The 13,673-nt window shown below is 45.3% G+C and overlaps 1 protein-coding gene across 1 annotated transcript in view; it reads left to right on the top strand.

The window, feature by feature from the left end:
* LOC125713383 (protocadherin-16-like) overlaps positions 1–12,279 on the top strand; it is a 94,832-nt gene extending 82,553 nt beyond the window's left edge. The window contains exons 18-21 of the mRNA XM_048984441.1: positions 466–596; positions 712–998; positions 1,773–1,914; positions 2,222–12,279. Coding sequence (XP_048840398.1) covers positions 466–596; positions 712–998; positions 1,773–1,914; positions 2,222–4,830 — 3,169 coding nt within the window. The 3' untranslated portion in view covers positions 4,831–12,279. The remainder of the gene's footprint in view (positions 1–465; positions 597–711; positions 999–1,772; positions 1,915–2,221) is intronic.
* The last annotated feature ends 1,394 nt before the right edge of the window (positions 12,280–13,673 follow it).

Genomic DNA, 13,673 nt, shown 5'->3' with positions numbered 1-13,673 from the left:
TTCACAGATGAACTGATAAATGAGTGAAACAAAAAAATGTACTGTGGTCTCTTAATTTTTTTTCTGTGACTGTATTAGGCCCCAAATTCAAACCAACCCAATTATGTTCCAGATTTTCTCATGAAATCACCCTGACCCCCCCACCCCGCCCCCCCTTACAGTGCCCCTGGCTGTAAGGCTCAGCTTACACGCTTAAGATTCTCATTTCAAATTCAATCGAAAATTTCTGCTAGAGCCCTAGGTGTTCAACGTGAATCCTTTGTAATATAGGACGGAATTGTTAAAAATACTTATAATGCCCATTGCGTAGCATTACAGGAAACAAGGAAACTGAGAGGAGACTTTGTAAAACCTTTGTTTGTCTGTGGAAGAGATCACCTGACCATTCAAATCCGGAGCAGAATTTGTGGCCAGAACCTAAGAGAAGGATTGTTGTTTATTTATTCATTCATTTTGTTGCGTCAGGCTTGTTGTCACGGCAACAGACCGCGGTAATCCCAGGTTGTCTGGGTCTGCTACGCTCACTGTGATCATCGTGGACCTCAACGATAACAGTCCTACAATCCCTTTGCCGCGGGAGATCCGCGTGCCAGAGAGTAGGTCATTTAACTTGTTACCCATAGCTGGATAGACAGCTTTACTTTTCTGGTCAGCCATATTGCTTAGTAATGGTTGTTTTCTATACGTTTACACCTTCGAAATATTTTTCAGACACCCTCATTGGAACAGAAATTACTCAAGTGACGGGCAATGATGTGGACTCTGGTCCCGCCTTGTTCTACTTCCTGCAATTGGACGCCTTCTCCAAGGGAAAGTTTGGGATTCACCGCTACGGCGGAGGAGTGTCCTTGACTGGCCCACTGGACTTCGAGGAGAGGACCTGGTACACATTCACCATCCGAGCTTCTGATTCCCAGCACCATGGCGAAGCCAACCTCACCATTCTGGTGGAGGATGTGAATGACAACGTACCAACCTTCACCCAGGATCTGTACCAGGTGCACTTTAGATATAATCCACTCACCTACCTCTCAATATAGAGCTGCTACAGTAACAACCTACATTATTTTATGAAACAGCCAGAACTTATTATGTATGATCATATATACATTCCATCACCGTCTATTAACCTCCTCACGGTGAGGGCCGCAGTATATAAATTTCAAGAAAAGGCGTACAATATTATAAACTAAATAAGTCAAATGTATGTCTATCGGATTTCACGAATAACGGTCATTTTTAATATCATATTTAAATATTCAAGCTATTTATGCTGGTGTCCACGGTATAGTTTGTGCTAGTATTACCCGGTTTTCACTGGTTTTAGCTGGTCTAAGATGGTCTTAGATGGTCATGTTCCAGCTCCTGCTGCTCTTTGATGGTTTATCTGGATGGGTCACCAGCTGGCCAGCCTATGATGCCGGTCAGGCTGCTTTGGCCAGCTAAACCAGTTAGAATGATCATCATAGTCAGGTATGACCAGCCAAACCATCAAACCACCATGCGAAAACATACCTTAAGCTGGTCATGCTATTTTTTTTTCATCAGGGATGTATTAATATCTTAATTTAAATAACATTTGCTGAGGTAGGTGCCGCGTCCTGGTAGATGAGCAGGGGTTCATGCTGAAGAAGTTCTCGAATAAGCCTGCGAACCAAGTATTCCTTATCGCCTAGATCATGCATCTCTAAAACTGGCTGCCTTTGTGTTGCTGAGTGGTGAGGATCTTATCTAACCTCTGTGATGTCTTTCTCTTGTCCTCGATTTCCCAGGTTACACTACCTGAACACTCCCCGCCAGGCAGCCCCATTATTACGGTTACCGCCACAGACAGGGACACCGGGAAGAACGGCAAGGTGACCTACAGAATCATATCCTCCACCAGGGATGGCTTTGACATCGACCCTCACAACGGTATGGAGTCCCACTGAACACTCTATATTTGTGACCCACTACCACGAAATGAGTCTTAAGTCGCACTGGTAGAAATACACCCAAAAGACTCATTTCGTGGTGATGGGTCACATTTGTGTACTTACTCCACATGGAATTATTATGACCAGGAATGTATGACTTCTCCTCCGATTATGAAGATACTTCCATGTTAAAAATGCATCTGGGTTGCTGTTGCTGTTCGGAAACTTTGAGCAACCGATGACTTTTTGAAGCGTAGAGACAAAGTCAACTCGTTCCTTAAAAATATATATTTTCTGTCTGGCAGGTACGCTGTTCATAAATCAGAAGGCGGAGTTCGATCCAGAGCGGCCTTCTGTCACTGTGCTGATCGAGGCACGAGATGATGGAGTCCCAGCTTTGTCGTCCCTCACCACCGTCCAGGTGCAGATGTCTGATGTCAACGACAATGCTCCAACTTTCCATCAGTCTGAATACAGGGCCACAGTGTCTGAGGACATCCTGCCTGGGGCCACTATCTTGACCTTGGAGGCAATGGATGTCGACTTGTCACGGGACAACTGTGGCTTCGACTTTGCCATCGCCAGTGGAAATACAGGCAACGCCTTCCAGATTGAGAGCAGTGTGCGGTATGTGGAGGGGCGGGGTTTCCAGACAGTGGGGACCCTCATCTTAGCTGAACAGCTGGACTTTGAGACCACCTCACGATACAACCTCACTGTCGTGGTATCAGACCGTGGCGTTCCCCAGCGCAGCTCCAGTGTTGTGGCGGTGATCTCAGTCGCCGATGCCAACGACAACCCACCAGTCTTCGGTCGCGCTGAGTACAGTGTGGCCCTAAGCGAAGGAGCGGCCGCTGGCACGGAAATTTTACGCTTGACAGCCACAGACCCGGACTCTACCACGGACACTGAAATCCAGTATGCCATCAGCTCTGGAGATGAGATGGAGCTCTTCTCTGTGGATCAGTGGACCGGAGCACTACGGCTGCGGAGGTCTTTGGACCGTGAGCGGCAGTCCTCCCATGTTGTTATTGTACAGGCATCTGATGGTTATGGATACTTTGCTTTGGTCCCTGTCATTGTCGAGGTGAAGGACATCAATGACAACAGACCATACTTCCCTATCCAGACACTCACAGCAAGCATTCGAGAAAACCAGCCACCAAACTCTTTGGTCACTGTACTGCATGCCATTGACTATGACACAGGTGTGTTTGGCCAAGTGCAATATTTCATGCTGGACATGTCGGGAGAGGGAAAAGACTCCTTTCTAGTGGAACAAAATACAGGAGAGGTCCGGGCACGCTCGACTTTTGACTTTGAGAAGTTGAATGCTTTCAGTTTTGTTGCTTTGGCTGTGGATGCTGGAAACTTCTCAGCTACTGTCACAGTGCAGGTTTATGTGACAGGAGAGGATGAGTATGATCCTCTCTTTACTTCTCCAACCTTTTCCTTTGAGGTTCCAGAGGGGGCCAAGAAAGGGCAGACTATTGGGCAGGTACAAGCTGCTGATGAAGACAGCGGTGTTGATGGCATCATCCTCTACTCCTTTGCAAGCCATTCGCCCTACTTTGATGTGAACCGTACCACAGGTGTAGTTTTCCTGAAGATGGACAGCTCGGGCCACCATAGTGGGACAGGTCGTTCCAAGAGAGAAACCCGGCTGATGACTTTGGATGTGGTAGCCCGTAGTCCTTTGGACATTTCACGTATGGCCACTGCTCAACTGACGATTGACGTCACACAAACCTCCTTTGGCCTCGCCCCTGACGTCAACATCTTGCTGATCATAGTAGTTGCCGTATCGCTGGGCGTCATCATTATTCTCATTGTGATAGCGGTAGTGCTATTCCTGGTAAAGACTAAGCGACGCAAGAAGGGTCAGGGAGCCAACCGTGGGGCTGCTACACCTCAGGGCACAGCCCTACAGAAATTGGATGATACTGCAGGTGGAGAAAGGATCTACCACCAGACTCTTCCTGGCTATGCAGGTGATCAAGGTAATGCGGGCGGGGGACCTTATGCCAGAGGTGGATCCTTGGATCCCTCCCATTCCAGTGGGCGGGGTTCTGCTGAAGCTGCCGAGGACGATGAGATTCGGATGATCAATGAGTACCCCCGCGTCTCCAGCATTTCATCTTCCATGCAAGAGCATATCTCAGCCCGAGGTCCTGACTCGGGGATCCAGCAGGATGCCGACCAGCTCTCCGACATTTCCTGTGAACCAGGGGCCTTGGATGCTGGACAGTGGTTCAAAGGAAAGAAGCTTGGAAGCCTCAGTGGGACTCTGTTATCAGGCCAGCACCCCATCTACAGGGATGAAGGTGGTGGCTATCTGGGGGTTGGAAGGGGCTTAAACATTTCACACCCTAAGGACTACGCTTTTCCAGAGGATGGGAAGCCCTCAGTGGATGGCTCTCTCACAGCTATTGTAGCCAGCGACGAAGAGCTGCGGGGCAGCTACAACTGGGACTACCTGCTCAACTGGTGCCCACAGTTCCAGCCCTTAGCCAATGTCTTCACGGAGATTGCCCGACTGAAGGATGAGAGTGCCCCTCCCAACAACCCACGTCGGCCTTTCCAACCAAAGCCTAAAGCCGACCCAAAGCCAAGAATCGACCCGCCTCCTCTCATCACCTCTGTGGCCCACCCAGGAGCTAAGTCTGTTCCCCCGAAACCAGCCGTCGGACGGACGTTCCCACATTTGGCTTCCCTACGGCGGTCGCCTATCAGCCATGAGGGCTCTATTTCTTCTGCAGCGATGTCCCCAAGCTTTTCCCCCTCCCTCTCCCCATTAGCTGCCCGCTCGCCAGCCGTCTCTCCCTTCGGCGTCACGCAGGGTCCCTCGGCCTCGATGATCAGCACAGCAGAACATTCCTTGGAGCATGGCGAGGAGGCCGAGCTGAGGATCTGATGTGGTCGATGGAGAGGGTTGTCAGTCAAGGAAGGTCGAGTGTGTGATGTGATGAGCTGTGATGTTCTCGCTAGATCAGAATATGGTTCAGGCCCCCCATTTTGCCATGGTGGTGATGGTCTATTTCTCAGGACCACCTGCTATGTGACAGACTCCATCGCAACTCGGCATTGATGTCTGTAGATACACGTCGTACTGCCTCACTGGCTGGCCAGGAAGCTAAGATTCCAAGATCCCCTTTTTAGCTTAGGAAGCTGAACAACAATTCAGTATTACTTTGCAGCAAGCAGAAATGCCTGCTACTGTCACTCTTTGCATCAATTTGACGAATGTCTAGAAGTTTTTGAAAAAAATCCAAGAAACATGATTTTTTATGCACATTTAAATAAGGGGAATCAAAAAGGATGTTAAAATGTTGCTTTACTATTTTTATACAGTCTTTTGTTTTCTGACTAGAAAATGCCATTGCCTCGTGTCAGGAGGCTCTCACTGTGTTATATCACACGTATGTATGCCACTCTATGTATGTTTGTAATAGTGTTCCATATTGCCATTTGAAGTGGAATGAAGAGACTATTGACATCTGTGATGTGAGTGCCTGGGGAACATTTTGTGGTTTATTATTTATATACATATATATATTAAAAAATCCAAGCGCTTGCTATGTTAGAAGGAAAAGTGCAAATTAGACTAGATTGGTTTTTCAGTACGGTGTTTGTTGTAGTAGTGTTTTACGGGTGGACTTTGCAGGCCTTGCATAGTGTTTGCTCCACCACTGTCGAGAAAGAATGGCTGACCTTTTTTTGAAGACTGGGACCTTCCACCTCTTTCGTGGCCCCACCAAAACTCCAGGCTGCCAACACCAACAGCAGGGCCATAGACGAGGCGTATGAGTTGGGCCAAACTCATTTATCAGCAGTTCCTTCCACCCCTTTCATTTGAGAACCTCCAGTCACAGTAGATGTTTCCTGTTTCCCAGAAGCAGGAAACCTTGCCATCCACAAATGTCAACCACTTCCCTCCTAGCTAACTTCTGGTTGCAAACCTTTAATAACAAAACCAAAGTCAAAAAGCTTTCATTGACCATGCAGGCCATCTGCAACAGCTTGCTAGAAGGTTCTTATGGCCTGCTGTTAATACAATAGGAATGGCTCAGACACCATTAATTGTTTCAAGACTACGTGTTTTTCTTTGATTGTTAGTTTAGAGCTAGAGTTCTGGTCATGGCGTATGTTATACTGGGCTTTTGGCTCTTTCATCTGCATTGGCCAGGTGAAGGAAGGTGACATTTTAATAATGGGTATAATGTTTGTCATGGTATTTAGTACCAATGGCAAAAGCTCACGTTTAATAGCAGAGGTGAAGTCCTGAACAAAGTAACCTTCCTTTGCATTTCCCCCTGTATTCTCTTACATCCTCCCGCTTTTCTGAGAGTCAAGATTAGATGACAGATGCTCCAGGGCAATTGTAAACCTCCTCTCCTCCTGTCAGAGCTGCCACATTTTGCTACAAACTTAAAATGTTCTAGAGGACAAATTGGAATACAAAGCATTTGTCGTGGCCATTGAGCTGCATGTTAAACAACTAGGTGAAGTTGTGGATCATGTTCTCTAAGGACAGGACAAGCCTCCAGGTGGAACCCAAGTGATTTTTGAGATGGCTGCCAGCATTTAGACAAAGGAATGATTGTTGAACCCTTTGCCCATGTACTTAAAGCACATAATAAATTCCTAACAACCCCCCCCCCACACACACACACACACACACACGCACATATACACACAATTTATTTCTGAAGTCTTGACTAGGAACTCAAATGTTTAGGCTGAACTGTGTTACAGATGTGTCATTTAGAAGGGAATTGCACCCATTGTTAAAAAGTGATTATCAAGGCAGCAGTCTACAGACATGGCTTGGAGCAGACAAGCGGTTAGGTGACAGCCGAACCCAGATGACCCGCGATCCGGCATGCAGAGGGAATTCACAAACACGGCTTTACTCCCACGGAATGATGGCAGCTATTACTGGACAAAAAGCAGCAACGATGAATCACAGTGCAAAGCAAGCCAGCGTCGCCAGAATGGTCTGTAGGCACATGGCACGTCTGAACATCAAAAGAAACGGACTGGCGGAGGACCGAGGACTCTTCTTCTTTTCCTTCGAAGGCCGCAGACCATACCCGCATTGTAGATATGTAAATAGTCCCTTCTCACAAATAACCACTGAGCTGAACCTTCCTCTGGGGCTGTGGGATATTTGACTTAATTAACAATCCAAACTGAACATGGCTCTGAATGCTTCGAAGAATGTACGCACGTTTGACGTGGCTCAGTAATCAGGAGGCTCTCCTCTTCCATGTTTCCTCATGTGGACCACAGACATGTTTACATAGCTGTAGTGGATTTTTGCCTCAATTGCTGCACCAGGGAAAAAATGAGCAATACTGTTTTTTTTTTTTTTTTTTTTTTAAATATACAAATTCAGGCAAATCCATACAATGGTGTTTGAAGGTTCTGGAGCAACAAAGGACTCAGAGCAGAAGGACAAATTTGATTAAGCAGGTTAATAGAGGACAAAATAAATAATTGCAAGAACTCATTGGATGATTTATGCTCTTCCTGTTCTAGCTCCAAAATATGGAGTACTTGGTCTTCGTTTTGTACAAACAGTATTGTAAACATGGACATTTTGCAATGAATTTTGATGGGTGGACATTCGACCAATCAGATGGTGGTGATGCAACTAGCTTGATTTAGTCACACTTTTGCCACTGCTTACTACACGTCAGCGTGGGTACAGGTCGGGTCGGGTATAGCTCACACAATTTACAATGGAAAACCATCACTGCGGTTCGGCCCGGGCCCGGCTCGGTTCTTGGTGGCAGTGGAAAAGCACCAGGACAGCAGTATTCCAGAGTATGAACTATTTGTCTCTAGTCCAAGGAATGGCAAGCTCCATAAAAGCAGTATTGTTCATAATTACAGTAGCTGGTTGAATTATATGAGATGGAATTGAAAACGTACTGAGACGCTCTTCTACTCGCCTGGAAGCTGCCCTTTCTGGTGGTGTACGAGTAGTTGCTACGATGCGTGCCTTCTATTTCCGAATCACATGCATTAGATCATTTAAGGTAGGCTAAGGCTAAAACCAGTCAACCCAGGGATTCTCTACTTCATTTTTAAAGAATATTAGTGAATGACAAAAATATCAAACTGGGCTTAAAAACCATTAATGGAAACCTAGAATTTTAGGATTGTTATGGATTCACTTAGACTCTTATGGAAATGTCTTGTGGTCATTTGCAATCCTATGCATTATTTGACAAATGAACCAGCTCAGTTCTAAGAGTAACATCACCGACAGCATTTGCTTGTTGGGTCTATACCCTCCACTCAGCATAAGCTGCAAACAGCTGGTACCCAGCTGCATCTCCGTTGGGGTGTGTTTTTTATAAAACATAGTTTGGATGCCGCTCTAATCTGAAAATAAAATTCTCACTCGGTGGTTTTTTCATTCCAATTTTTATCGAAGGTCTTAATTAGCACTGATGTCCCAAGCCGATACCAAAGATGGCAATCAGGGTCAGTCCAGGCATTTCTTAAACTGATCGGTATCCGGCACCACAACCCGATCCAAAGAACACGTTAATTTCCTGCGTCCGCCTAATTTACATTGCAAGGTTCAGTCACACACTGCAGCAAACCTGAGGCACATGGTTTGACCTACAAACTATCGGGATGTCAGCCATGTGGAAATTCTTTAAATTGGAAACTCAAAGCGGCCCAACAGCCACCCGCAGCGTTTGTGATGCCATCCTTTCGAAAGGAAATAGCAACAAAGTGTCATTTAATGCAACAAATCTAATTCGGCCCTTGCAGAAACATAATAATGAGCGATGCTATAAAATCGCAAGGCTTACTCAGACTAAGAATGTACCGACGCCTACTGTATGTCTAAGTATAATTACATATTTATTAAAATATCAGATTGGTACTGAATCAGTAGATATAAATATTGAATGGAATCAATTGGAGTACCAAAAAAGTGAATCAGGATGTCCCTATTAAGTAGTATTTGATGGGTTTAAGTGTTTACTTCACCGGTGAGGAAATGTGGTGAAGTCGATGTGTCTTTGAGGATGCCGGCACTTAGATGACAGATGTCGTGACACTTGCCTTGAGGAAGTCTGGGATCCCCAGTGATATTCCATATTTATTTGTCAACGATCAAGTATTGTCCAGGTCTTATTTTACTCTTCAAAGGCTGGACAGCCAATCAAGGTCATGAAAATAAACGAAATGTTTCTGGCAGTGGACCTTTGGCGAGGGAGCCCAGCGTAAGGTCAGATTTATTACTGTCTAAACATTAGCCATGGAAGAAAGGCCTGGAATTTACATTTCTCCTGTGTTTTTCAACGAAATGCCCTTTTTTCTGACAGTTCTTCAATGCATTTTAATTGTTAACATGTCGGTAAAATAAAAAGTTGTTTATTGGTTTGGAGTGGAGTGCTTAGTGGAATGTCATTAGCAGCTTGATAAGTTGCATTCCCGCTAAAAATGTTTAATTATATAAAGACAACCAAAAAAAAAAATGCATCTTGGAAAAAGCAGACCCCCGACCCCCGCACTAATGACGGTATAGTATTGCTGAACTGAAGCTTGCTGGCCAAAAAAGCAATTTCCCAACTTGAGTGCGGGGAGTTCCAGGAGCATTCGGGAGCTGTAAAATCATTTAACGACGTGAGGATTGCTTTCTGCTTCCCCTTTGAGGCTGCGCTGACTGGACCCGCCATGGACAGCTGCCTGATTGTCATTACCACAGAGGATTCATATTTGAATATATTTTTGTTGCATTTCGCTGAAATGTCGATAAATGCCAGAACGGATTTTCTGCCACGTTGAGCTTGCGAGGATTTTGACAGCAAGCAGAACTAAACGACTTGGTGACATATACCAGTGTTTTAAGGACCTGTAGACTTAAATAGTTAAATAGTCGCCTGAAAAGATCACACCGAGGAGTCATACTAGAGAATTACTACAGCAAATATAGGCGGTAGCTACTTAAACACTAATGACAACAAGCTGAAATTCTCAACAGTGAATCTTGCTAAGCAGCCGGAAAGTATTCACTAGTGTGAAAAGTGAGCAGTTCTATAGGAGGTCACGTAGCAAAGCCATATTTATAAGCGGAAGGCAGATCCTTGTTTGAAACCACCCTTGTCTTTGCTAGGTTCATTTTTCTTGAGTTACTTTGCTATGGAAAATACCTTAAGAGGTGCTAGTGTCTGTTTTTTATTACTTTAAATTTAAATAAAAACAAACTGATTTGCAGCACCCAGGGCATGTGAACAACGACCCATGTTTAAAACTCCGAGTAAAATATCACGGAGCTTGCAATGCCCATCCTCATCGATCTTCTAACTTCTGCCAACTCACCTCCCCACTTAAGGAAAAAAGTGAAACTGCTTTGCTTCCAATTAATTGAATGTAACAAAGCTGACCCATGAGAGTAAGCCAATGCTACTGTCATTCTTTGGGGGGAGAGAGTGGGTCTGAGTAAATGACCATCCGCTTGAATCGGATGGATTCCATGCCTTCTCCATTACACGGAGCACACAGCCGGGCGATTCTGCTTCATGTCCTGTGTAATGGTCCGATTCTCTTCATACCACCGTTCAGCTTGTGCACGCAGTCCTCCACATTTCACATGTGGCTTTTACACCTGTTTCTCCTTAAAGCAGTATTATATATGAAGGTTTATCTTTCTGTTTAAACCCTCAGAAAATGTGCTGTATCTCACACAGCTGTTCCCTATCTTATCTCCTCCCATGGAAAGTGACGGATATAATCGCAGATTCAGAACAGCCGCCAGAGAGGAGATGCTTGCTGGATCCGGTGCGTTAATGTCCTGTCAAGGTTGTGAAACACCCTCTGTTGGAATCAAAGGCAGATGCGAGGAACAGACATATAAGATCATGAGCATAGATGGACATTAACGGGAAAAGTCATGCTGGATTGTCAATCCTCAACAGGGCCAATAGTTGTTTATTCAGAAAATGTGAAGAGCAACTAAGGGTTTTGTATTAGCAAATAGAAGGAATATTATGTGTTTTTTTGAGGAAATCCAAACGTGTCGCCGATTCCTTCCATTCCTCATGTCCCTAGATTCTGTCAGACGACCAGTTGCCAGGATTTGATGCGCGATGTTCTGTCTGGGTTTCTTGGAGTGATTGTTCCTTTGGAGCTAGTGTGTCCTTTTTTATTTTGCATTGGGTCCCGACTTATCAGGCTGCCGTTATCCTAAGCAGCTAACTGCCGATGAATGCAGCACGTTTTGCAGCTTGCATTTACTGCAGTCACAGCCTGCAGTGGCAGAAGGAGCAAACTGCCAGTGTTGGGGTTTGGTTTTGAGGAATCTTTTCATGCAGAAGTCTGGGTGTTGAATGTATTGCTTATAAAGGATTCCCCATATAAGGAACAAGATTGGGCAAAGTTTGCAGGAATGATCTGCCCTCATATTAATGGCCACTGCAATCTCCTCAGCTATAGTACCACTGGAAAATCACCTGTCCCTGATGGAGTTTACAATTCCCAATAGTCATTCTAGCGCTAATACCCAATTACATGCCCTTTCACGATTTCAGAGTTGATTTCAATGTAATTTGAATGTAACATCCTAGGTGAGAAATCCCTCCTATGGTCCACCTCAGGTCACCGACATTGTCAGTGTGGGTCTGTAGCTGGATCTTCTCCACCTCTAATGGAGGTGTTTGACCTCCAGCCGATGATGTAAAACTCAGCGCGTGTCTTCAGATTCATCCCCATGTTGTCACTGCAGCCAGCACGAGTTGGGAATCAAAGACCTCGGCTACAGCTAGGAGTACCATGTTAAACATTTAGTCTGTGAAAGGAGCCGAACCGCCGTCTGAACCCTTGACGAAGTCGTGTCACGTCACCACTGTGGTTGGCGTTCTCGTAGTGGCGAACATGGCAGATGTGAATACCGACATCCGACTGAAATCGCACCCGGAACAACGAAACGAAAAGTCGTTTACCTTTTGATTGTCTTTTATTTTCTGCATAGTGCCTTTCTTTGTCTTTTTAGACCTTGGATGGAACACGCATGTCCGTCCGTCACACACTCCTGGTCACTGTTCTTTACCGCAGACCTTTGTATATTATTGTAGCTAAGGAATGAAAACTTTTATTTATTTTATTTTGTAAAAAAAAAAAATAATAAAATGTTTATTTGTTCTTGTTCCTCAATATATTCTTGAAGTCACATGTTCTGACTGATTTGTACTTTGTATGTAGCTGTGCATTTGTAGGCATACGTTTCCACCTTGAGTCTCCTCGATGTTATTCCTGAGCACGGAAGCGTTGTTTGCGCCAGTGCCGTCCATTTGAGAACAGATGCCTTAATAAATGTCCTCGGAATATTCGTTACGAACACGGAGATGTTTTTGTGTCTGTTTTCAGTCTGTACGCTTCAAACAAGGGAGAAAAAAAATGTTTACTTAGCTTAGCGGTTTCTGCAAAACAATTTACATGTGCGGTTGCACTATTTTTCCCATATATGTACAACAGAACATTTAGTGGATCAGGTTAGTTGTGGGTCACAACATGCAAATCTCCATCCAGGGAGCTTAATGTCTGACCTTTAGGTCACAGAGGTCGAGCTTAGCTTCAGCTCCACTATGGCACCCCTCTCCTGTCCAGAATGTTATTCAGGTTCCCTTGAAGTGCAGCAGTCATCATCTGCAGGCTGCTGATCACTGAATGCACATGGTGAAAAGCGTCTTGGTGTGAGCACTGCCGCCTGAAACTGTAAAGCATGCCAGTGATGGGGGCCCAGTGAAAAAACACACCGCAGCTACATAGAAGGATATTAAAGGGTTTTTACTTTATCTGCCCCATTAAAAGACTTCTTGCGTCCTGTCGTAATAGTAAAGAAATAATGGACGATTGCTCCCGGTTGCTGTTGATGGAAATTTGTTCCCATTCCTGAACGGAATGACCAGCAGAACCTTGGAAATGTTGTGATTTTAATGACGGCTGCATATAATGGCTTTTGCATGGTTTTCCAGATGTTTCCACAGAGGAAGGAGAGCCTTTGTAGAACATGACAGCACCCCACCCCTCCTTTTTAAATCCCCTGTCCACTGAGGTGGCGCTACTGTGCTGGGCAGGTCTTCAAAGTTAATGATACTGCAAGTCACTAAAAGTGTGGTTTTGCTTTATACCAGCTGGCCAATTAATTGCATCGCCGTCCTTCTCAGGGCAGGCATTCCGGTCTCTTTCTGCAGAGAAGTTCAAATAAAATGAGAAGAATGGTTACAGTTGACGCGCCATCTTATAATGTTCACAAGTTGAATCGTGGCAGGAGTCTACGTGTCTAGGGAGTTTGGGCAAAGAGGACCAGACTAGGCAAGATGTCTCACAGCATCATGGTGGGGGGATCCTGTCAAGCGGAGATTACCCATAAGCCCTGGCTTGCTCAGAAGCCTTCAGTGCCCACTGCTTGCTAAGGCAGGAGCTGTCAGGGATGCACAAAAGATTCACCCAATTACCATTTCATTTATTCTCTCCCTTTTGCCCGCCCCTCTCCTCCGACTTTCTGATACACATTTGTAGTCCTGTCAGGCTGCTAGCGTGACTAAGGGGTGCGGCGAAGGGATAAAAAAAAAAAAACCTCCCAAACTGACTGGCACGCAAACCTCTACTAACTATTTTTCGTCCTTGTTCTTTTTTGCTGCCTTTAAAAACTGGTGGGGGACGACAGGAGAAAGAAAGCAGGCAAGGCACTGACAAACTTCTGGTTCTGATTTCGGGAGCCCCGCCTCC

This window comes from Brienomyrus brachyistius, chromosome 18, assembly GCF_023856365.1.
Source record: "Brienomyrus brachyistius isolate T26 chromosome 18, BBRACH_0.4, whole genome shotgun sequence".
Lineage (NCBI taxonomy): Eukaryota > Metazoa > Chordata > Actinopteri > Osteoglossiformes > Mormyridae > Brienomyrus > Brienomyrus brachyistius.
Note: the sequence above shows the minus strand (reverse complement) of the source record. Positions and strands in the feature narration are given on the sequence as shown.